Source organism: Oncorhynchus clarkii, chromosome 17 (assembly GCF_045791955.1).
Source record: "Oncorhynchus clarkii lewisi isolate Uvic-CL-2024 chromosome 17, UVic_Ocla_1.0, whole genome shotgun sequence".
In the NCBI taxonomy this organism is placed as follows: domain Eukaryota; kingdom Metazoa; phylum Chordata; class Actinopteri; order Salmoniformes; family Salmonidae; genus Oncorhynchus; species Oncorhynchus clarkii.
This window is the reverse complement of record NC_092163.1, coordinates 54,253,268-54,278,541: the sequence shown is the minus strand read 5'-3', so window position 1 is coordinate 54,278,541 and position 25,274 is coordinate 54,253,268. Positions and strand designations below refer to the sequence as shown.

Sequence of the window (25,274 nt, the reverse complement as noted above, 5' to 3'; positions counted from 1 at the left end):
AGTAGGGTTAGTTGTAGTATTAGTGTTAATAATAATGGTTGTAGTAGGGTTAGTTGTAGTATTAGTGTTAATAATAGTGGTGGTAGTAGGGTTAGTTGTAGTATTAGTGTTAATAATAGTGGTGGTAGTAGGGTTAGTTGTAGTATTAATATTAATAATAGTGGTGGTAGTAGGGCTAGTTGTAGTATTAGTGTTAATAATAGTGGTGGTAGTAGGGTTAGTTGTAGTATTAGTGTTAATAATAGTGGTGGTAGTAGGGTTAGTTGTAGTATGAATGTTAATAATAGTGGTGGTAGTGTGTTAGTTGTAGTATTAATATTAATAATAGTGGTGGTTGTAGGGTTAGTTGTAGTATTAATGTTAATAATAGTGGTGGTAGTAGTATTAGTGTTAATAATAGTGGTGGTAGTAGGGTTAGTTGTAGTATTAGTGTTAATAATGGTGGTAGTAGGGTTAGTTGTAGTATTAGTGTTAATAATGGTTGTAGTAGGGTTAGTTGTAGTATTAGTGTTAATAATGGTTGTAGTAGGGGTAGTTGTAGTATTAATGTTAATAATAGTGGTGGTAGTAGGGTTAGTTGTAGTATTAATGTTAATAATAGTGGTGGTAGTAGGGTTAGTTGTAGTATTAATGTTAATAATAGTGGTGGTAGTAGGGTTAGTTGTAGTATTAATGTTAATAATAGTGGTGGTAGTAGGGTTAGTTGTAGTATTAATGTTAATAATAGTGGTGGTAGTAGGGTTAGTTGTAGTATTAATGTTAATAATAGTGGTGGTAGTAGGGTTAGTTGTAGTATTAATGTTAATAATAGTGGTGGTAGCATTCATTTTAGTAGTAATAATAGTAACATGTCCATTTTCCATGTTTAGCCTTTTATTGTTTTATTATTTTTACTATTCAATGTTACCATTTTATTGTTGTTATTTCCATTATTTATTTATTTGTATTATTATTTACTACCATGTTATCTTATTATTCTTCATTATTGTTATTACACTGTATATTGTATAAATTGTTGCTTTGGCAATATTGACGCAAAGTTTTTAATGCCAAAAAAGCGTCTTGAATTTGAAAGGGAGAGAGAGACGGAGAGAGACGGAGAGAGACAGAGGGAGAGAGACGGAGGGAGAGAGAGAGGGAGAGAGACGGAGGGAGAGAGACAGAGGGAGAGAGACAGAGGGAGAGAGACGGAGGGAGAGAGACAGAGGGAGAGAGACAGAGGGAGAGAGACAGAGGGAGAGAGAGACAGAGGGAGAGAGACAGAGGGAGAGAGACGGAGGGAGAGAGACAGAGTGAGAGAGACAGAGGGAGAGAGACAGAGGGAGAGAGACAGAGGGAGAGAGACAGAGGGAGAGAGACAGAGGGAGAGAGAGACAGAGGGAGAGAGACAGAGGGAGAGAGACGGAGGGAGAGAGACAGAGGGAGAGAGACAGAGGGAGAGAGATGGAGGGAGAGAGACGGAGGGAGAGAGACAGAGTGAGAGAGACGGAGGGAGAGAGACAGAGGGAGAGAGACAGAGGGAGAGAGATGGAGGGAGAGAGACAGAGTGAGAGAGACGGAGGGAGAGAGACAGAGGGAGAGAGACGGAGGGAGAGAGACGGAGGGAGAGAGACAGAGGGAGAGAGACAGAGTGAGAGAGACGGAGGGAGAGAGACAGAGTGAGAGAGACGGAGGGAGAGAGACAGAGGGAGAGAGACGGAGGGAGAGAGACAGAGGGAGAGAGAGACAGAGGGAGATTTTATTTTATTTTTGTAGTCCCCATTTGGACTAATCTTCCAAGAGTCCTTAAACATTAAAATACAATTTATAATACAAACACACTTTCACATATAACACACTACTACAAACATGCATAATATACTAGTATAATATCCCAATAAATACTAAATCTAAAAAATATTGATTCTTCATCTACTATAGTCCCACAACATTTCTATATACTATATTTAAATTATTTTAAAATAATGTTTAAATGTATATACTGAAAGGTTTCTAGTTTGCTCAGTTAATTTAATACATTTCTTTATTGCTCTAAATCGAAATGTTCTTTTGCCTATTACTCTTTTCTGTCTGGATAACGCATAGATGGTGGACAATCTATTCCTAGTATTTACGGAATGTCTGTCTCTTACCAACTGAATAACGTTGTGAATAGAACTTGGCCGTTTTAAATTATGTATATTATAAAATAAAATAAGCATGTTTTTTTCAATTATCTTGTCGATTGATGACCAACCAAGACCACTGAGCATGACTGCAACAGAAGGTAAAACAATCCTTGCTGCTTTATTCTGTGCATTCTGCAGCCTCCTAACTTCACTAGATGATGCATTTCCCCAGACCACCGAACAGCAGTTCACCTGACTCTCAATTAATGCTTGTGTTATTTGCTGAAGAATTTGAAAGGGAGAGAGAGACAGAGGGAGAGAGACAGAGGGAGAGAGAGACAGAGGGAGAGAGACAGAGGGAGAGAGACAGAGAGAGAGAGACAGAGAGAGACAGACAGAGAAACAGACAGAGAGAGAGAGAGAGACAGAGAGAGAGAGAGAGAGAGAGAGAGAGAGAGAGAGAGAGAGAGAGAGAGAGGGAGAGAAAGGGTGCAATAATATTACACTGAATACTGGCACATCTACACATACTGAAACAGGAAATACACTGCCAGAGAGAGTGAGAAGCTAGCTGGCACAGATTTATAGCCCTCTCTGGGCCTGGCTAGGGCTAGATCTAGGGGACCCTGTAACTCAGCTGGTGCAGGGCCCCTGGGATCCATCCGTTGGCACTGAGTATGGTGCCAGAGGCTGGCCTTGGCTGGAGGAGGTGGCTCGCCAACTGCGGCAGAGGAATGTGGTATACCGGCCACAACTGTCGTTGGCTGCTGGCTGGCTGCTGCTGGGGTTGGTGACTCTCTCACCACTGCTGAAGGCGATGGCTACCATGGTGGAGCAAGTTGAGACCCCTGGGCGAGGCTCATCAGGGATCTGGAGGCAGGGGCTGGCTGGGCCCCAGAGATGAGGTCAGGTGGTTCCCCAGGTGCAAGGGCAGGAGAGTCTTCCCGTGCAGGAGGGGAAACTGACTATTGACCTGATATGTAGAACAACTGAGAGCTAGAACAACTGTAGATCTCTGGACCTTCTGGAGGAATAGGGAACTCTGAGCCTAGTGGGGTAAGAGCCTGATGACTCACCTGGGCTAGGGACTGAGGGCTGACTAGGGCTGGGGACAGCAGACCTATTAGTGTTGAGGACTGATGACCTAGTTATATAGACTGAGGGCCTAGTTATATAGACTGAGGGCCTAGTTATATAGACTGATGACCTAGTTATATAGACTGAGGGCCTAGTTATATAGACTGAGGGCCTAGTTATATAGACTGAGGGCCTAGTTATATAGACTGAGGGCCTAGTTATATAGACTGAGGGCCTAGTTATATAGACTGAGTGCCTCGTTATATAGACTGAGGGCCTAGTTATATAGACTGAGTGCCTCGTTATATAGACTGAGGGCCTAGTTATATAGACTGAGGGCCTAGTTATATAGACTGAGTGCCTCGTTATATAGACTGAGTGCCTAGCACAGGAAACGTGTGGCCTATCAAGACAGGAAGCTCTAAGCCTGAAAGGCTAGGGAGCTGCAGGCTAAGTAGGTCTGGAGACAGCAAGCCTAATGCAGCAAATGTTGGGCCAAGTAGGACAGGAGGCTCTAAACCTGGTGGGCTTGGCAACTGTCTACCAACTAAGGCAGGGGGCTGCGATCCGTACAGGGCCAGAGACTGCAGACCTGCAGACGGGGCAACTAACTCAGGTCTTAGCTCTATAGGGGGCTCTAAGCAGAGCAGCACACTTAGGGGGGAGGGGGGGGGGATGTAGGGGTACGTCTGACCTACTGAAGGGCAGGATACTCAAAGCCTACCTGAGGGGCAGGGCACTGAAGGTCTAGCAGAGAGCCACGGAACTCTAAACCTGACCCTACCAGGAAGGACGGGAACTCTAACCTTGCTGGGAAGGAAGGGAAATCTGACCCTGCCGGGAAGGAAGTGAACTCTGACCCTGCTGGGAAGGAAGGGCACTCCGACCCTACCGTGGTGGCGGGGAACTCTGACCCTACCGTGGTCGCGGGGTACCCTGACCCTACCGTGGTGGCGGGGAACTGGATGTTTAGGTCAGGGGGTACCTTGGGGGTGACTACTGGTGGTTCACCCAGGGTGATTTTGGATGGGTCCATCATGGAGCGGACTGGAGGGTTCCCTGAGTTGAGGTCTGTAAGATCTGTAGGTATTGGGGTCCTCGAGCTTGGAAATAACAGGGTGCTAGCAGTTAGGGCCAGCAGGGACACCAGGCCTGAGACCGGCAGGTCCCATCAGGCAGAGGCTAACAGGGCTGGGCCAGCAGGAACGGTCTGAGTCCTTGTGGCCACAGGCTGAACTTCGAAGACAGGATGGGGCTTATCCCATCGGTCTGAGCAGTCAGCTGTGAATGTCCTCACCCACCAGTACTTAATTCTGATTGGTTTTGGTTCTGTGTGCTGTCCAGTTAGAACACGATTTGAGGCACACACACACACACACACACACACACACACACCTCACTCCCCTGCTGAATTGCATGTATTATATTATACAGACCATACTGAGGTTTAGGCTCCCAGGGCTCGGAGGGTAAACTGGGTCAAGGTGACATCACCTGCTGTGATGCTCCGCTCCAGGTTGCTGTGACAACGGCCCCGGCCTCAGGCATCCTACCTCATCTATCACACCTGTCACAAAGGTGCGTGTGTCTCTGTCTGGTGTCACAGCCCAATTCAGTGTGAGCTGAGCTGTGCAACACAAAGCAGCGTGACACAGAGATACAAAACCTTCCCAAACAAACTCACCTACGCCTCCACATTTCTCCGGGTCACCTTGGAGCCTGCATTAACATGAGCCCGGGGGATGGCTGGCTGTCTGGGCTGGGATGTGTCTCCATGCTGGATGGATGGCTGTCTGGGCTGGGATGTGTCTCCATGCTGGATGGATGGCTGAGGCTGGGATGTGTCTCCATGCTGGATGGATGGCTGAGGCTGGGATGTGTCTCCATGCTGGATGGATGGCTGAGGCTGGGATGTGTCTCCATGCTGGATGGATGGCTGAGGCTGGGATGTGTCTCCATGCTGGATGGATGGCTGAGGCTGGGATGTGTCTCCATGCTGGATGGATGGCTGAGGCTGGGATGTGTCTCCATGCTGGATGGATGGCTGTCTGGGCTGGGATGTGTCTCCATGCTGGATGGATGGCTGAGGCTGGGATGTGTCTCCATGCTGGATGGATGGCTGAGGCTGTGATGTGTCTCCATGCTGGATGGATGGCTGAGGCTGGGATGTGTCTCCATGCTGGATGGATGGCTGAGGCTGGGATGTGTCTCCATGCTGGATGGATGGCTGAGGCTGGGATGTGTCTCCATGCTGGATGGATGGCTGAGGCTGGGATGTGTCTCCATGATGGATGGCTGTCTGGGCTGGGATGTGTCTCCATGCTGGATGGATGGCTGAGGCTGGGATGTGTCTCCATGCTGGATGGATGGCTGAGGCTGGGATGTGTCTCCATGCTGGATGGATGGCTGAGGCTGGGATGTGTTTCCATGCTGGATGGATGGCTGAGGCTGGGATGTGTCTCCATGCTGGATGGATGGCTGAGGCTGGGATGTGTCTCCATGCTGGATGGATGGCTGAGGCTGGGATGTGTCTCCATGCTGGATGGATGGCTGAGGCTGGGATGTGTCTCCATGCTGGATGGATGGCTGAGGCTGGGATGTGTCTCCATGATGGATGGCTGTCTGGGCTGGGATGTGTCTCCATGCTGGATGGATGGCTGAGGCTGGGATGTGTCTCCATGCTGGATGGATGGCTGAGGCTGGGATGTGTCTCCATGATGGATGGCTGTCTGGGCTGGGATGTGTCTCCATGCTGGATGGATGGCTGAGGCTGGGATGTGTCTCCATGCTGGATGGATGGCTGAGGCTGGGATGTGTCTCCATGCTGGATGGATGGCTGAGGCTGGGATGTGTCTCCATGCTGGATGGATGGCTGAGGCTGGGATGTGTCTCCATGATGGATGGCTGTCTGGGCTGGGATGTGTCTCCATGCTGGATGGATGGCTGAGGCTGGGATGTGTCTCCATGATGGATTGCTGTCTGGGCTGGGATGTGTCTCCATGATGGATGGCTGAGGCTGGGATGTGTCTCCATGCTGGATGGATGGCTGAGGCTGGGATGTGTCTCCATGCTGGATGGATGGCTGAGGCTGGGATGTGTCTCCATGCTGGATGGATGGCTGAGGCTGGGATGTGTCTCCATGCTGGATGGATGGCTGAGGCTGGGATGTGTCTCCATGCTGGATGGATGGCTGAGGCTGGGATGTGTCTCCATGCTGGATGGATGGCTGAGGCTGGGATGTGTCTCCATGCTGGATGGATGGCTGAGGCTGGGATGTGTCTCCATGCTGGATGGATGGCTGAGGCTGGGATGTGTCTCCATGATGGATGGCTGTCTGGGCTGGGATGTGTCTCCATGATGGATGGCTGAGGCTGGGATGTGTCTCCATGCTGGATGGATGGCTGAGGCTGGGATGTGTCTCCATGCTGGATGGATGGCTGAGGCTGGGATGTGTCTCCATGATGGATGGATGGCTGTCTGGGCTGGGATGTGTCTCCATGCTGGATGGATGGCTGAGGCTGGGATGTGTCTCCATGCTGGATGGATGGCTGAGGCTGGGATGTGTCTCCATGCTGGATGGATGGCTGAGGCTGGGATGTGTCTCCATGCTGGATGGATGGCTGAGGCTGGGATGTGTCTCCATGCTGGATGGATGGCTGAGGCTGGGATGTGTCTCCATGATGGATGGCTGTCTGGGCTGGGATGTGTCTCCATGATGGATGGCTGAGGCTGGGATGTGTCTCCATGCTGGATGGATGGCTGAGGCTGGGATGTGTCTCCATGCTGGATGGATGGCTGTCTGGGCTGGGATGTGTCTCCATGCTGGATGGATGGCTGAGGCTGGGATGTGTCTCCATGATGGATGGCTGAGGCTGGGATGTGTCTCCATGCTGGATGGATGGCTGAGGCTGGGATGTGTCTCCATGCTGGATGGATGGCTGAGGCTGGGATGTGTCTCCATGCTGGATGGATGGCTGAGGCTGGGATGTGTCTCCATGCTGGATGGATGGCTGTCTGGGCTGGGATGTGTCTCCATGCTGGATGGATGGCTGAGGCTGGGATGTGTCTCCATGCTGGATGGATGGCTGTCTGGGCTGGGATGTGTCTCCATGCTGGATGGATGGCTGAGGCTGGGATGTGTCTCCATGATGGATGGCTGAGGCTGGGATGTGTCTCCATGCTGGATGGATGGCTGAGGCTGGGATGTGTCTCCATGCTGGATGGATGGCTGAGGCTGGGATGTGTCTCCATGCTGGATGGATGGCTGAGGCTGGGATGTGTCTCCATGCTGGATGGATGGCTGAGGCTGGGATGTGTCTCCATGCTGGATGGATGGCTGAGGCTGGGATGTGTCTCCATGCTGGATGGATGGCTGAGGCTGGGATGTGTCTCCATGCTGGATGGATGGCTGAGGCTGGGATGTGTCTCCATGCTGGATGGATGGCTGAGGCTGGGATGTGTCTCCATGCTGGATGGATGGCTGAGGCTGGGGTTGGAATGGAGAAGTATGAGTTGTAAATGGGAGTGTGTGCTGATCGACTTTATTGATCACCCAGTGAGAAACGTCAACAGTGGGAAGATGATTAGTTAGCCCATTAAAGTGTCACACACACGTGTGTGCACAGCAAGGTTATTATAGTAAACTGAACTAAGTAAGGCTAAAACTAGTTATGTTAACTGAAATAAAATAATTAAACCATTAAACCACCAAAACTAAACTAAAGCTATACTGAAACGATTATATTTGACTCCAAAACTAACTAAAATAATTTTTCTAAATTGTATATACTAACAAGAGACTAGACACATGGGAATACTTTTCCACAAATGTGGAAGGCAGGCAAGTGCAGGCGATAACATTCTAGCCAATGAGAGGGCAGATTCACATGTGAACAACAGGCACAACTCCGATATAACATTGTTTTTCTCAAAGTTGCCGGGATGCCACATGCGTCGACTTATACATTTGTAACAACCTGAACATGACAAAACTTCTATTCAATCAAATAAGCCTCACATAGCAAATCAGAAATTCTATTTAATGTTCACTAAATTTGACACTCTCCCATTGACCTCCTTACAAAAAATCCCCTCTTCCACCTGTTAACGTTGTATTTTCGCTACGTAGCTAGCGTAGCCAAAGGGCAATTTCAGAGTGTGAGAAATAGCAATACAAACATTAAACTCTAAACTTCCAGTGGTCGGTCGAAAACAGCAAAACCCCTTATGGGATTACTTTGAGTACTTTCTGTCAGATAGAGGTGACAGTACTTGACCCTTCTTACATGTACTACTAAAGTTAAAAAGCATTGGATTGGTGGTAGCATGGACAAGAGAGAGTACCTAACCTAACCTATGACCTAACCCATCATCTTGCGTATTATTATTGTCATGCCATCCAACAAATGTAAACACCTGAAGTTTGCTAAACAGCATTGACACTTGGATTGGAACTGGTTCTATGATCAGATGACATGAAAATAGATCTCTTTGGCCACGCAGACCAGTGGTGGGTTTGAGGTCTAAATAAGGATGCATAAGCTGAGAAGAATCCCACACCTACTGTCAAACATGGGACTATTTGTATTATTTCTTTTATACAGTCTTTTTTCCTTATCTTTATCAAGGTTTCCAATCGTTTTGGACCTGACTGTACTTTCTGTCCCTAACACTGAAAATAAAACTGAAAATAAACTAAATAAAACTTGCAAATAAGGTCAGAAAAAGAACTGAAACTAAACAGATTTTTGAATAGAAATTAAAAAACGAATCAAAATAAAACACAACTATAATAACCTTGGCGCTCAGACACACTGACTGTTACCAATGTGTAATATTCTTCAGCTCAGGAATGGGAACGATAGCTACCTGTGGGAGACACAAAGCCATTTAATGGTGTCTCCAAATGTACAAATACGTATCACAGATGTCTTTGCAGCTGTCCATGCACTCTGTTCATTATAGTGTGTGTGACTGTGAGTACTACACACATTTCATATATATTTATCCTCACAGATGTTCTTTCTGTTTTGCAGTGAATCTACTAGACACATCCTCAATATCAGGGGACTGGGGCTGGCTAACATACCCATCACATGGGGTAAGTATTTATCCTGTGTGTGTGCGTGCGTGTGGGCGTGCGGGCGGGCGTGTATTCCATTTCAGGACTGAAGCAGAGATACAGTGGAGTAGTAAAGTGTATTAACTAGAACTTTTTGTGTAATGTAAAGTGTAATAATGACCCACTGGACACAGACGTCAATTCAACGCCTATTTGAAATGAAATGATGTGGAAACAACGGTGATTCAACCAGTGTGTGCCCAGTGGTAAAATGCTGTCAATGCATGGAACTGGTACACTGATGTCCTCATTATTCTGCCATCAGCGTCCTTTCCGCCTATCTCGTCAGTCTGACACATTGTTTGATCTCACAATACAGCAAAGAGGAGCGGGAAGACAGAGGCAGAGAGAAGGAGGAGGAGAACAAGGGGAAGGAAGAGGAGACAAGTGTAAATCACTTTGAGACACAGTGACAAGTGGGAAGAAATGCGATCCATTTATATAGTTATTGTTAAGAGGCAGAGGGGGGAAGATAAAAGACAGAGGAAGAACGACGATGGGGGGAGGGGGGTTGAGCAGGAAAGGATGAAAGGGGATGAATAAGATAAGTAGTAAATGTTGTAGAGGTAGCAGAAAGAAGAGACCAATAGAAGTGGTGGAGGGAGGAGAAGGAGAAGCTAATGAGAAGAGGGAGGAGAAAGAGAAGTGAAAGAAAAAGGAGGAGAGGAGAGAGCTGTCCCCTGTTTCCTCCTCAGTAAATTAGCATATTGTAACAGTGGGGGATGATGCGTGGGGTATTGAATTAGCCACTCTCAGAGTGATCAGGGCAGTGAGTTGTCCCTGTCCTGCCACACACGCTCACACAAACATACACACACACACAAACACACACACGTGAATGTGCGTTAGAGCTGTCACTTTCCTCTCCACGCTCCTGTCAGAGATGTCACCATGGTGATTTACCCAGCATGCCTCAATCCCCACTGGGACACAATTACCCAATCAACCAATCAGCTCATTGTCTGATGATGTGATTGTTAAGAAACAGACTTGAGAAAATAGACTCCTCCGGCTGCAGAGTTGGGTCAGTGGTTCCCAAACCTTTATAGTCCCGTACTCCTTCAAACATTCAACCCCCAGCTACGTACCCCCTCTAGCACCAGGGTCAGCTCAATCTCAAATGTTGTTTTTTGCCATCATTGTAAGCCTGCCACACACACAAACTATTCAATGCATTTATTAAACTTAAGAATGAGTGTGAGTTTTTGTCACAACCCGGCTCGTGGGAAGTGACATAGAGCTCTTATAGGACCAGGGCACAAATAATAATATAATAATATTCAATCATTTTGCTCTTTATTTAGCCATCTTACATATAAAACCTTATTTGTTCATCAGAAATTGTGAATAACTCACCACAGGTCAATGAGAAGGGTGTGCTTGAAAGGATGCACATAACTCTGCAATGTTGGGTTGTATTGGAGAGAGTCTGTCTTAAATAATTTTCCACACACAGTCTGTGCCTGTATTTAGTTGTCATGCTAGTGAGGGCCGAGAATCCACTCTCACATAGGTATGTGGTTGCAAAGGGCATCAGTGTCTTAATCGCGCAATTTGCCAAGACAGGATACTCTGAGCGCTGCCCTATCTAAAAATCTGTCAGTGGCTTCTGATTAAATTCAATTTTCACAGAACTGCTTGTTGCAATTTCGATGAGGCTCTCTTGTTCAAATATTGGTAACTGGACTGGAGGCAGGGCATGAAAGGGTTAACGAATCCAGTTGCTTGTGTCGTCCATTTCGGGAAAGTACCTTGTCGTGGAAATTTCCTGTATTTACCAAATCATGAGAGCAAACCACACACAAGTCAGAGTTATCATAAAGTCCATCTTTAATTATATGAGCTCCATCCCTGTGACTCTCAGATCAATTCAGTGTCTATAAATGAATTCTCTGAGAGTCCTTACACATTGCAACTGAGATCCTTTATAGCAAAGACACACATAGCCAGACAGCATTGGCCATAATTTATCGTTCAGCTTTGTCTCCTAAACTATGTTATTTTCTCAAACTCAGAACCATAAAACAAATCCTCATATCAACAGGCATATATCAAATCCACCCCTCCTGGACAAGATCACAGAGACACATTGACTGGCACACAGACATTGTGGAGCCAAGAGATACACGCTTGACCTCTCCCCTCTCTGCGGCCCAAGTAACTTAGTCCTGACAGAGAACAGATAACTGCAAATGGCCACAGTATTATACAAAAATAAACATTCTGATGAGAAGTAACTTACACATATATAATGAATATAAAACATCTTACCTATGTTACCAACTAATTCTGATTATTCCCCAACAACCTGCATAACTGCTCACCCAGATCACTCAGGTGCTTCAATATATCACATTTGACATTGTCCGTAAGCTTGAGTTCCTTTGCACACAAAAATCATACAATGATGGAAAGACCTGTGTGTTGTCCTTGTTAATGCAGACAGAGAAGAGCTCCAACTTCTTAATTATAGCCTCAATGTTGTTCTGCGCAGTCTGTAATCCTAGATACAGAAGAGCTCCAACTCCTAGATACAGATCACGCAGTCTGTAATCCTAGATACAGATCATTCAGGCCAGAAAAAAACATCACCAAGATAGACCAGTCATGTGAGAAACTCATCATCGTGCAAGTGGTCAGACAAGTGAAAATGATGGTCAGTAAAGAAAACTTTAAGCTCTTCTCTCAATTAAAAATAAAACGTGTCGATACTTTGCCGCTTGATAACCAGCGCACTTCTGTATGTTGTAAAAGCGTTACATGGTTGCTGCCCATATCATTGCATAATGCAGAAAATACACAGTTCAGGGGCCTTGCTTTAACAAAATTAACCAATTTCACTGTAGTGTCCAAAACGTCTTTCAAGCTGTCAGGCATTCCCTTGGAAACAAGAGCCTCTCGGTGGATGCTGCAGTGTACCCAAGTGGAGTCGGGAGCAACTGCTTGCACGCTCGCTACCACTCCACTATGTCTCCCTGTCATGGCTTTTGCGCCATAGTACAGATACCAATACATCTTGACCACTAAAGTCCATTTGAAGTCACAAAGTTGTCCAGTACTTTAAAAATATCCTCTTCTGTTGTCTTGGTTTCCAGTTGTTTGCAGAAGAGGATGTCTTCCTTAATTGACCCCCTATAAACATAACAGACATATAACAGGAGCTGTGCCAGGCCCGCCACATCTGTTGACTCCATTAAGCTGTAATGCATAGAATTCACTGGCTTGTATGCGAAGCAGTAATTGTTTCAAAACATCTCCTGCCATGTCACTGATGAGTCGTAAAACAGTGTTGTTTGATGAAGGAATTGTCTGTATAGTTTTTTGGGCCTTTTCCCCCAGCATTGTCCCAGCCATATCCACGGCAGCATGAATAATTAAGTCCTCTACAATAGTATGGGGCTTGCCTGTACTAGCCACTCGGTAGCGCACCATATAAGTTGCTTTTAGCCAGTTCTTATTAATGGTATCTGTTGCTTTTAAACGTGTCTTACTACTCGAAAGTCATCTTAATTCTCGCTCCAAAAACTCCCGTGGCTTATTTTTCAAATTGGCATGTTTCGTTTCTAAATGTCTGCGCAAGAGTGAAGGTTTCACCCACAAGAGAGTAACGGTTAATGTGATTGTATGTTAATTATTTGACTAGGCTACCTGTATTTGACATTGAAACGAGGCTACTCAGGTGAGAAAGAAAATTCACCCAAATGTATAGCCCCGTTAGAAAATATAAATGTAGTGTTTGAATTTTTAAATTTTCTATGTGAATCACATTTTTATTTGGCGTACCCCCAACGGAATACCTGAGTTGGACAAACTATGTGAGATGTCAGTTTGAAGTTGGCATAACGTTCCAAGACAACTATCAAAAGCGATGAAATCAAATAAAATCTTATTGGTCCCATACACATATTTAGCAGATGTTATTGCAGGTGTCGCGAAATGCTTGTTATTCTAGCTCCAACAGTGCAGCAATATCTATCAATTCACAACAATACACACAAATCTAAAAGTAAAATAATGGAATTAAGAAATATATAAATATTAGGACGAGCAATGTCCGAGTGGCATTGACTAAAATGCAGTAGAATAGCATACAGTATATAGATATGAGTAAATCAGTATGTAAACATTATTAAAGTGACTAGTCTTCCATTATTAAAGTGACCTGTGATTCCATGTCTATGTACAGTATACATGGTAGCAGCCTCTAAAGTGCAGGGTTGAGTAAACGGGTGGTAGCCGGCTAGTGATGGCTATTTAACAGTCACATGGCCTTGAGATAGAAGCTGTTTTTCAGATAGGGAGTTCTACTCCGCATCACATATGGTATGTAAGTCTCATCCATTCTCAGTGGTGAAAATACCCTTAAAAGCTCAGTTTAAGAAGGCTCTTAGAAAGCTCTTAGTCAGAACCATAGCAGTGCTTAGCAAAGACCTCTCTACCACACATAACTGCACTCAAGACTTGGGTAAGAATGGGTAATTAAAAACATTTGAGATACCTGTATAATCAAAATGTACTGGATCATTTGATTTGATTTGACAGATGTGAGGATTTATCTTGATATTCATCACTTGGTATTCCTTGAATTCCTGTGTATGTGTTCACATCCATGCAGTGGCATGTTTATTGTGATGCCTCTCACACACATGTGTGAGGAATAAATAAACTGGAGGAATAGAGGGACAGAAAGAGATGACTGGCAGAAAATGTAACTTTGTGATAGTATGGGAATGCATATATATGTGGACATTTCTGTGTTTTGGTGTATGTGTGTGTGTGTGTGTGTGTTTGTGTGTACGTGGTGTATGTTGGCAGTAGTGGTGAGTTGCTGAGCTGTGGTAGCAATGCCCTTGTGGAGGGAAGGCTCACCCCATGGGATCTAGTGATAAACGGGTGTCATGACAGCTTCTGTAACGAAGCAGACTGATAGGCCACTACACACACACACACACACACACACACACACACACACACACACACACACACACACACACACACACACACACACACACACACACACACACACACACACACACATACATACATACAAACAAAACTCTGGTAATTTCTTAAGATTGAGAGAGAGAGATTGAGAGAGAAGGAGACTATGGACAGAGAGTGAGGTGTACAGAGATAGAGAGGTAGCCCACTGCCTATAGGAAAAGGAATAACAGCAGCAATTGCTGGGCTCCTGGTAGATTAGTATGTGTGTGAGTGGATGTGTGTGTGTCTGTGTCTGCGCACATGCTTGTGTGTGTGCACGTGCGTGTGTGTCTGGTTTGTGTGTGTGTGTTTGTGTTACTGCGTTTGTGGTATGGATTAAAATTGTCTCCCTGCTGCTCATCGATTGTGAAATCCTGGACAGGCCTGGAAAGAGACAGAGAGAAAGAGAGGGGATGGGAGAGAGACAGAGAGAAAGAGAGGGGAGGGGAGAGAGACAGAGAGAAAGAGAGGGGAGGGGAGAGAGACAGAGAGAAAGAGAGGGGAGGGGAAAGAGAGCATACCGATGTATGTGTGAGCGCCAGTCAGAGATGAAGGGAAGGAGAGAGGGAGCGATGGAGAGGTAAGCACTGGAGAGATAGAGGAAGAGGGGAACATTCCAAAGCTTGTGGTTGACTGTGTGTCCAGGAAACATGAAGCGTAGAATGCGTGTAGAACAGCCAAAGTGTGAACGCTATCTTACACTTCTGCAGAGAGGGGAAGGGAATGGTTGATGTTCAGTATGGTAGGCTACATACCCGTAGAAAGAGGACAGAAATAGATAACCTCAGAATGGAGATATTAGGTACATGGAAAAGACTGGGCCTAATATCTAGATTGACAGGAGAAAGGTCTTAAAATAGATTTTATCAGGACTGACCGATGGGATGTATGACAAACTGTAATAGACTGCTGATTAGCCCTGTGTGTGTGTGTGTGTGAGTGTGCGTGTGCGTGACAGATTGAGAGGTCTTTATTAGCGCCCCTAGCTCTCTCCCTGTCTGCGGCTCATTTATATGACATCATGAGGTATCACGCCTCCCCGTCAGGGGGCCTCCTACTATCCAATTTAGTCAGGCTGCACTGAGGACGCCCGTGGGCAGCCCCAGGAGCCGCAGAGAGCTGCAAAACTCTCTCTCACACACACACACACACACATACACACAGAGATGTCAGGAGCCATCAGGCAGAGCAGGAAGACTTTATTATCTTGCTGTCCACTCCTTATCGGCCATGACAGGTTCATCCACCGGCCGCCCCATGATGCGTTCGATACCACTGACAGGACTGGGTGTGTGTGTGTGTGTGTGAGGGGGGGGGGGGGATTGTGAAGAGCGGAGGTGATGAACTCGCAAAGCACAAACGATGATTTGCCCAAGTGTCAAAAACCCACGAACCCCCCACAGTCATTATCATCACACATGCTATTTGTATCTTTCTCATACATCTTTCTTTTTCTTTTCCCCCAAAAAACTGTGCACACACACACACACACACACACACACACACACACACACACACACACAGAGAGAGAGAGAGAGAGAGAGAGAACCCCCCCCCCCATCGGTCTGAAGCAGGTGCAGTTGTTACCTGAAACAGTGTGTGATTGATGGGACAGTAGAGATGAATCCTGCCAAAACACAGGTCTGGCACACGCGTGCACACACACACACACACACACACACACACACACAGACTAGCAGAGAGAGAGAGAGAGAGAACGAAGGGGATAGAGACCTGAGAGAGAGGGAACATGGCGTGACCTTCCATTGTAGATAACGTATAGCTTCCTGAATATTGTCAATACCAGTGTACAGTACAAACAGTGTTTTCATTCTCTGAAATGGGCTTGGATCGTGAGAGCTTTAAGGCTGAGATTAGTTTATCTATATCTAAAGAAAACACACACACACACACACACACACACACACACGCACACACACTGGATATCAGAGTTGCACCATTACACCTTCTACCGCATTGATATTAGACCTGTGCAATTAATGTTATCGCTGTCACCATGCCCACACAGAGATTAGTTTATCCATATCTATAGAATAGAGAATGCCAAGAGTGTGCAAAGCTGTCATCAAGGCAAAGGGTGGCCATTTTGAAGAATCTAAAATCTAAAATATTTTTTAATTTGTTCAACACTTTTTTGGTTACTACATGATTCCGTACATGTTATTTCATAGTTTTATTTATTCACGATTATTCTGCAATGTAGAAAATAGTCAAATTAAGAAAAACCCTTGAACGAGTACTGCAGGTGTGTCCAATGTTTTGGACTGGTACTGTATGCCTCATCACAATTCTGTCTCGGAGATCTACAGACAGTTCCTTGGACTTCATGTTATAGTTTCTGATCTGACATGCACTGTCAACTGTGGGACTGATATAGACAGTTATGTTTCTTCCTAAATCAGTTCAAACAATTGAATTGGTCACATGTGGACTCCAATTAAGTTGTAGTGACATCTCAAGGATGATCAAAGAAAAGTGGATCCACCTGAACTCAGTTTGAAGTGTCGTAGCAAAGGGGGTGTGAATACTTATGTAAATTGGATATTTAATTTTCAATACATTTCACTTAGTCATTATGGGGTATTGTGTTTAGATGGGTGAAAAAACCCCGATTGAATCCATTTTGAATTCAGGATGTAACAAAAACTTGTGGAATAAGTCAAGGAATACTTTCTGAAAGAATACTTTCCTTCTCTCTCTTTCATCATCTCTCTATCTTTCTCTCCCTTTCTCACTTTCTCTCTCCCCCTCCCTCTCTTATTTTCCTGTTCTCTCTCTCCCCCTCCCTCTCTTATTTTCCTGTTCTCTCTCTCCCTCTCCCGCTCATTCTCTTTCGTTCTTTCCCTCACCATTTCTCTCGCTGTCAGTCTGTCTCTCTCTGTCTTTCTATCCCTCTCTCTTTAACTGGCTTAAAAGGGTTATTCCATGCTACACACTAATCTGAAATGAAATCTCTCTAAGAGCAGAGAGTATTTTTCTCTGTGGTTTCTATCCTCTGTGATGGAGCCTATGTGTTGCTGCAGACTCAAATAAAATACCTTTTATTTGCCACATACTTCATAAACAACAGGTGCAGACTAACTGTTGACATGTTTACTTACAGGCCCTTCCCAACAATGCAGAGAGAAACAACATGGAGAAATAATAGAAAAGTAAAACGCGTAATAATAAATACACAATGAGTAACGCTAACTTGGCAACATACACGGGGTACCAGTACTGAGTCGATGTGCAGTGGTACGAGGTAATTGAAGTAGATATGTACAGTACATATAACTAGGAATAACAAATAGTAGCAGCAGTGTATGTGACGACTCAAAAAAGGCTGTGGAAGCTTTGATGACACTGAGCAGGACTGTTAGGGCTGGTCTTTGGGTGACAAGTGTACTAAACGTGACTCTACTTCTGACTCATCCGCTACGAGGGGATTGGGAATGGATGTTATATAGACATCCTGAAAGTGTGCCACATTCACTCTCTTTCTGGCGGTGTGTGTACAGTCTTTAGGATGTACTCACACCCCTTGACTCTTTCCACATGTTGTTGTGTTACAGCCTGAATTTAAAATCAATTACATTTAGATTTGTTTGTCACTGGCCTACATACAATACCTCATAATGTCAAAGTGGAAATCTGTTGTTCAAATTTTTTACAAATTAATTTTAAATGAAAAGCTGAAATGTCTGGAGTCAATAAGTATTCAACCCCTTTGTTATTGCTTGCCTGAATAAGTTCAGGAGTAAAACAATTGTTAACAAGTCACATAAGTATAAGTTGTATGGAGTCTCTGTGTGCAATGATAGTGTTTAACGTGATTTTGAATGACTACCTCATCTTATACAATAATCTGTAAGGTCCCTCGGTCAGGCAGTGAACTTCAAACACAAATCCAACCACAAAGATCTGAGATTTTCTAATGCCTATAGGCAGAACAATAAAAAACAGACATTGAAAATCCCTTTAAGCATGGTGAAGTTATTAATTACACTTTGGATGGTGTATCAATACACCCCAAAACTACAAATATACTGGCGTCCTTCATAACTCAGTTGCCAGAGAGGATGGAAACCGCTCAGGGATTTCACCACGAGGCCAATAGTGACTTTAAAACACTTACAGAGTTTAAGGTCTGTGATAGGAGAAAACTGAGGAAGGATCAACATCACTGTCGTTACTCCACAATACTAACTTAATGAACAGAGTGAAAAGAAGGAAGTCTGTAGAGAATACAAGTATTCCAAAACATGCATCCTTGCAACAAACAACTAAAGTAATGCTTTTTGTCCTGAATACAAAGTGTTATGTTTGGAGCAAATCCAATACAACACATCACTGAGTATCGTTCTCTAAGCACAGGCAAAATCCCAGAGGAAGACCTGGTTCATTCTGCTTTCCACCAAACATTGGGAGATCAATTCACCTTTCAGCAGGACAATAACCTAAAACACAAGGCCAAATCTACACTGGAATTGCTTACCAAGAAGACAGTGAACATTCCTGAGTGGCCGAGTTACAGTTTTGACTTAAATCTACTTGAAAATCTATTGCAAGACCTGAAAATGGTTGCCTAGCAATAATCAATAACCAATTTGACAAAGCTTTTTTTAATATAATGAGCAAATGTTGCACAATTCAGGAGTGGGTGTGAATACTTACGTAAATGAGATATTTCTGTATTTCTATTTCAATAAATTAGCAAACATTTCTAAAAACATGTTTTGAGGCTGTAGGTCAAGAGGTATGAATACTTTCTGAGGGCACTGGTAGGTGCTCATTGTCCTTCTGACAATCTGTAGTTATTCACTCTCACACTATTCACTTCCTGTAGTCCTTTTCTCTCACTATGTGTAGGTACTCACTCACTCTCACTGTGTAAGTACTCACTCACTCTCACTGTGTAGGTACTCACTCGCTCTCACTGTGTAGGTACTCACCTACTCTCACTGTGTAGGTACTCACTCACTCTCACTGTGTAGGTACTCACTCACTCTCACTGTGTAGGTACTCACTCGCTCTCACTGTGTAGGTACTCACTCACTCTCACTGTGCAAGTACTCACTCACTCTCACTGTGTAGGTACTCACTCGCTCTCACTGTGTAGGTACTCACTCACTCTCACTGTGTAAGTACTCACTCACTCTCACTGTGTAGGTACTCACTCGCTCTCATTGTGTAGGTACTCACTCACTCTCACTGTGTAAGTACTCACTCGCTCTCACTGTGTAGGTACTCACTCACTCTCACTGTGTAGGTGACTGGGTCCCCACTCTTTCTGACAATCTGTGTAGGTATTTTCTCTCTCTCTCTCTCTCTCTCTCTATTTCTCTTTCTTTCTCTCTCGCTCTCCTTGGTGCATACTGTACTTTGTATCTTTACCAGTACTGCTGTTCTGCCAGGCAGATGGACAGATAGTGTTTCTCAGTATTAGATCTCATCACAGTGCCTTTGTGTTGCGTTTGTTACTGCTCATCTCCTCCTCTCAGTCACTTAGACAGCACAAGCCTAGCTCTTTGTGCTTAAAGGGATTATTTCGCTTAAATGGAAATGCTAAATGACTTGGAATAAAACAAAGGCATGAACGAATACAATCCAAGGCAGAAAAAGAAGAAGGATGAATCAGAGATATTATGATTATAGATCAGAAGTGTAATAATTCCTTCAAAATATCGCCTGTGGTTCTATGTGGTTTTACATGTACTGTATGTCTGTGTCTCTGGTGCACCCGGCTTAATCAACAAGCACATGTTGATGTTGTTGTGTAATATAGATACAATGTTAGTGTCAACAAAAGTAATTTAGTGAGCTGACAGTGTGTGTGTGTGTGTGTGTGTGTGTGTGTGTGTGTGTGTGTGTGTGTGTGTGTGTGTGTGTGTGTGTGTGTGTGTGTGTGTGTGTGTGTGTGTGTGTGTGTGTGTGTGTGTGTGTGTGTGTGTGTGTGAGAGAGAGAGAGAGAGAGAGAGAGAGAGAGAGAGAGAGAGAGAGAGAGAGAATGGGACAAGTGTGTTGTCTGTGGCTGCCACAGCTGACGTATCCTGATGGGAAATTGTCTGGGTTGGCAGGCAGGAAATGTTCTCTCTCTCTCTCAAAAACCCAGCACCACTCGTCTCTGTGGCCGTTTATACATGTTTTGTCGTGGCGATAGTAATCTCATCTCCCTGTTACTAAGGCAAACAAACAGTCCATGGAAAACTCAGTAGAGCTGACAGCAGTCTCTTTAACCCTTTATCCTACTGTCACAACATATTGCCTTCTCATTTATCCCATACGGCTCATAATCTATTCACATCACTGGTTCTCAAAGTGCCACAAACGTGCCAAGGAACCGCCCCAGGTGTGTCTGATTCATTATGTGAAAACACCCTTCTGCTCGAAGTTCTCTCCTGCAGAAATATACATTCCCCAAGTAAAGAAGAGTGTGAAAGAAGATGTTAATGGGAAGGAGGGATAATGAGAGAGATAGAGAGGTCCTAGATCGGCTAATTAGAGCAGGGCTTCATGAGTTCAAGGACGATTTTAATTTAGCAGATAAGATGGGGGGGAGGAGGGGGTGAAAGGGGTGAGACGGGTGAGACTTCCAAGATCTTAATTACTGCATTGATTTCTCTGTGGTGCTGCCTCGGGGGAGGAGGGAGGTGGTGGATCTCTTTGGGAAGCCCAGTCTTCTTAGCTGGAGCCAAGTTCATTTGACTCCGGCCAAAAGCTCTGCCCAGGTCAACTCTTTCCCTTTCAATTACTCAGACACTCACATAATGCATTCAGCTCAGGAGGAACCCGCTAAGCCCCAGGGATGGACACACACGCATGCACACTCTCTCTCTTTCTCTCTCTCTTTCTCTCTCTCCCTCTCTCTCTCTTTCTCACTCTCGCTCTCCCTCTCTCTTTTATTCTCTATACTCTCTAGATTCTCAAACTGTTACATGAAAATAATCATTTTGGCTAACCGTTGAAGAATGGTTAATTACTCTGTTTGACCTGGGTTCTACATCTACATCTCTTGAACGTTTTGAAGTAGGAACAGGCCTACATTTGAATGCGGACTTGGAATAGTACTTTGTCTGTAGCACTGTGTGTGTCCGCGGTTGTGTATGTGTTTAGTAGCAGCAGTGTGGGGCAGTCCCGGTCTTCATGTGCTGAAATAGCAGTGGGCTGGATTTGGACCAATGCTGCAGTGGTATATATATGTTATCTGGAGGCAACCTTAAAGGCCCACTGCAGTCAAAAACATGATTTGCCTGTGTTTTATATATATTTCCACATTATGAGGTTAGAATAATGCTGTGAAATTGCAAAAATTATGATAATACCTTTTTAGTATAGGAACTGTGTGAAAAGACTGCCTGACATTTCAGCATGTTTTGGTGGGATGGAGTTTTGGCCTGCTTGGTGACATAACCAGGTAATAAATTAGATAATAAACCAATAAGAATGAGTTCCAAATCTCTCTGCCAATGACAGCTAATTTTCAGTTTTCCTCTCCTCACTTAGACCACTCCCAGACAGCCCTAGCAAAATTTTTGCTTGAGAAATGGCTCTTTGCTAAGAGCCTATTTTTGTTTATTTTTTACAATTTTAATTGAAAACAATCACAGTAAGGTACTTAATTGTTACCAGTCTACTATTCCTGGTCACTGCTGGATAGAGGCAGGCAGGTGCGCAAAATACCAGGGGTTATGAGTTAATTGGCAGCAGAAAGCCTATACACCCCTATCTAGGTGTCATTACAGTAATCTACAGGTGTGTGGATGAAGACCTCTCTGTTATGACTTGTAGCTACTGCTTGTATTCCCTCTAGACAGCTAGGCTAATCATAACACATTTATCACATTTTTATATTTAACTAGGTAAGTCAGTTAAGAACAAATTCTTATTCACAATGACAGCCTACCCCAGCCAAATCTGTACAACGCTGGACCAATTGTGCACCGCCCTATGGGACTCCCAATCAAGGCCGGATGTGATTCCGCCTGGATTCGAATCAGGGACTATAGTGTCGCCTCTTGCACTGAGATGCAGTGCCTTAGACCGCTACGCCACTCGGCAGTCCAGTCATTACATACAGTGGGGAGAACAAGTATTTGATACACTGCCGATTTTGCAGGTTTTCCTACTTACAAAGCATGTAGAGGTCTGTTTTTGTTTTTGTTTTAGATTCCGTCTCTCACAGTTGAAGTGTACCTATGATAAAAAAATATAGACCTCTACATGCTTTGTAAGTAGGAAAACCTGCAAAATCGGCAGTGTATCAAATACTAGTTCTCCCCACTGTATAACGCATACATTATACTGAGAGAAAGCATTGATGCATTGCTGCAGATATACAGTGGAACATCCTGCTTTTAGAGAGTGAATGTTGTTGTGTATCAAACACAGAGTGACATACCGCTCGTTACGGAAATAGTCACTTAGACCTGATATGCAATTGATATGCCCGTTGTATAGATGTCTGTCTCCATATTACAACACAAACAACACTGTCACAGACACAATGTGTTTCTGACTGATGCTATTACTGGGAGCTGTGGATGTAAGCATAACCATGCTGTTACTGTAGCAGATCTGCCTGACTGACATGGCTGTTCATTATATGATACTACTCAGCCTGCACTGGTTTATACATGTTTTCTGGAATAAGTCATGAATATATATTTTTTTCAGAGAAAAACAAGTTTCAATCTAAATATATTTTAGTAACTACTTACACAGAAAATGGAGTGTGGGTATTCTCTACATTAGATTGAACAGGACTGTTTCCCTCTCCCTTCTTGTCTAACTTTTTCTCTTAACTCCTCACCCCTCTCTCCCTCCTGCATCCTCCTCTCCTCTTCCTGCAGTGGGACTCCATCAATGAGATGGATGAGTATTTCAGCCCCATCCACACCTACCAGGTGTGTAACGTGATGAGTCCCAGTCAGAACAACTGGCTGAGGACAGGCTGGATCGCTCGTGACGGAGCCAGGAGGATCTACATTGAGGTCAAGTTCACCCTCCGGGACTGTAACAGCATGCCTGGAGTACTGGGAACCTGCAAGGTACAAGATGGAGGGGGGAAAGAGTAAGACAGGTGACAGAGGGGGAGAAGATTTAGACAAGGGTTCACCAACTTCCCCAATTTTGTATATGTTTTATTGTTGGACATGAAGATTGTAAAAACACCAGAAAATCAGCTCCAAGTGATTTTAATGTTGGAAATACTGTATGTTCCAAAGTATTCCCTCACATAATAGAGAGATCTACACTGAGTATACAAAACATTAAGAACACCTGCTCTTTCCATGACATAGACTGTCCAGATGAATCCCTTATTTATGTAAGCTGTTAAATCCACTTCCATCGGTGCAGATCAGTAGTTCCCAAACTTTTTATAGTCCCGTACTCCTTCAAGCATTCAACCTCCAGCTGTGTACCCCCTCTAGCACCAGGGTCAGCACACTCTCAAATGTTGTTTTTTACCATCATTGTAAGCCTGCCACACACAAGCTAAACAATACATTTATTAAACTTAAGAATGAGTGTGAGTTTTTGTCACAACCCGGCTCGTGGGAAGTGACAAAGAGCTCTTACAGGACCAGGGCACAAATAATAATATAATAATAATCAATAATTTTGCTCTTTATTTAGCCAGCTTACATATAAAACCTTATTTGTTCATCAAAAATTGTGAATAACTCACCACAGGTCAATAAGAAGGGTGTGCTTGAAAGGATGCACATAACTCTGCAATGTTGGGTTGTATTGGAGAGAGTCTGCCTTAAATAATTTTCCACACACAGTCTGTGCCTGTATGTAGTTGTTATGCTAGTGAGGGCCGAGAATCCACTCTCACATAGGTATGTGGTTGCAAAGGGCATCAGTGTCTTAACAGCGCAATTTTCCAAGGCAAGAAACTATGAGCGCAGCGCTATCCAGATATCTAGCTGTGGCTTCTGATTAAATTACATTTTCACAGAACCGCTTGTTGAAATTTCGATGAGGTCCTCTTGTTCAGATATCGGTTAGTAGACTGGAGGCAGGGCAGGAAAGGGATAACGAATCCAGTTGTTTGTGTCGTCCACTTCGGGAAAGTAACTGCGTAATTGCGCACCCAGGATCACTCAGGTGCTTCAATATATCTATATCCCTTTTGACATTGTCCGTAAGCTTGAGTTAATTTGCACACAAAAAATCATACAATGATGTGTGTTGTCCTTGTTAATGCAGACAGAAAAGAGCTCCAACTTCTTATTTATAGCCTCAATTTTGTCCTGCACATTGAATATAGTTGCGGAGAATCCCTGTAATCCTAGATTCAGATCATTCAGGTGAGAAAAAACATCACCCAGATGAACCAGTCGTGTGAGAAACTCATCATCATGCAAGCAGTCAGACAAGTGAAAATGATGGTCAGTTAAGAAAACTTTAAGCTCGTCTATCAATTCAAAAAACCGTTGCTGCCCATATCATTGCATAGTGCAGAAAATACACAAGAGTTCAGGGGCCTTGCTTTGCAAAGTTAACCAGTTTCACTGTAGTGTCCAAAACGTATTTCAAGCTGTCAGGCATTCCCTTGGCAGCAAGAGCCTCTCGGTGGATGCTGCAGTGTACCCAAGAGGCGTCGGGAGCAACTGCTTGCACGCTCGCTACCACTCCACTATGTCTCCTTGTCATGACTTTTGTGCCATCAGTACAGATACCAAAACATCTTGACCACTAAAGTCCATTTGATGACACAAAGCTGTCCAGTACCTTGGTTTCCAGTGGTTTGCAGAAGAGGATGTCTTCCTTAATTGACCCCCTATAAACATAACAGACATATAACAGGAGCTGTGCCAGACCCGCCACATCTGTTGACTCATCCAGCTGTAAAGTAAAGAAATCACTGGCTTGTATGCGAAGCAGTAATTGTTTCAAAACATCTCCTGCCATGTCAGTGATGCGTTGTGAAACAGTGTTGTTTGATGAAGATATTGTCTGTATAGTTTTTTGGG

The 25,274-nt window shown here is 44.4% G+C and overlaps 1 protein-coding gene across 1 annotated transcript in view; it reads left to right on the top strand.

Annotated features, from left to right (window-relative positions):
* LOC139369833 (ephrin type-A receptor 8-like) overlaps positions 1 to 25,274 on the top strand; it is a 100,078-nt gene that overhangs the window by 37,760 nt on the left and 37,044 nt on the right. The window contains exons 2-3 of the mRNA XM_071109111.1: positions 9,221 to 9,285; positions 23,142 to 23,339. Coding sequence (XP_070965212.1) covers positions 9,221 to 9,285; positions 23,142 to 23,339 — 263 coding nt within the window. The remainder of the gene's footprint in view (positions 1 to 9,220; positions 9,286 to 23,141; positions 23,340 to 25,274) is intronic.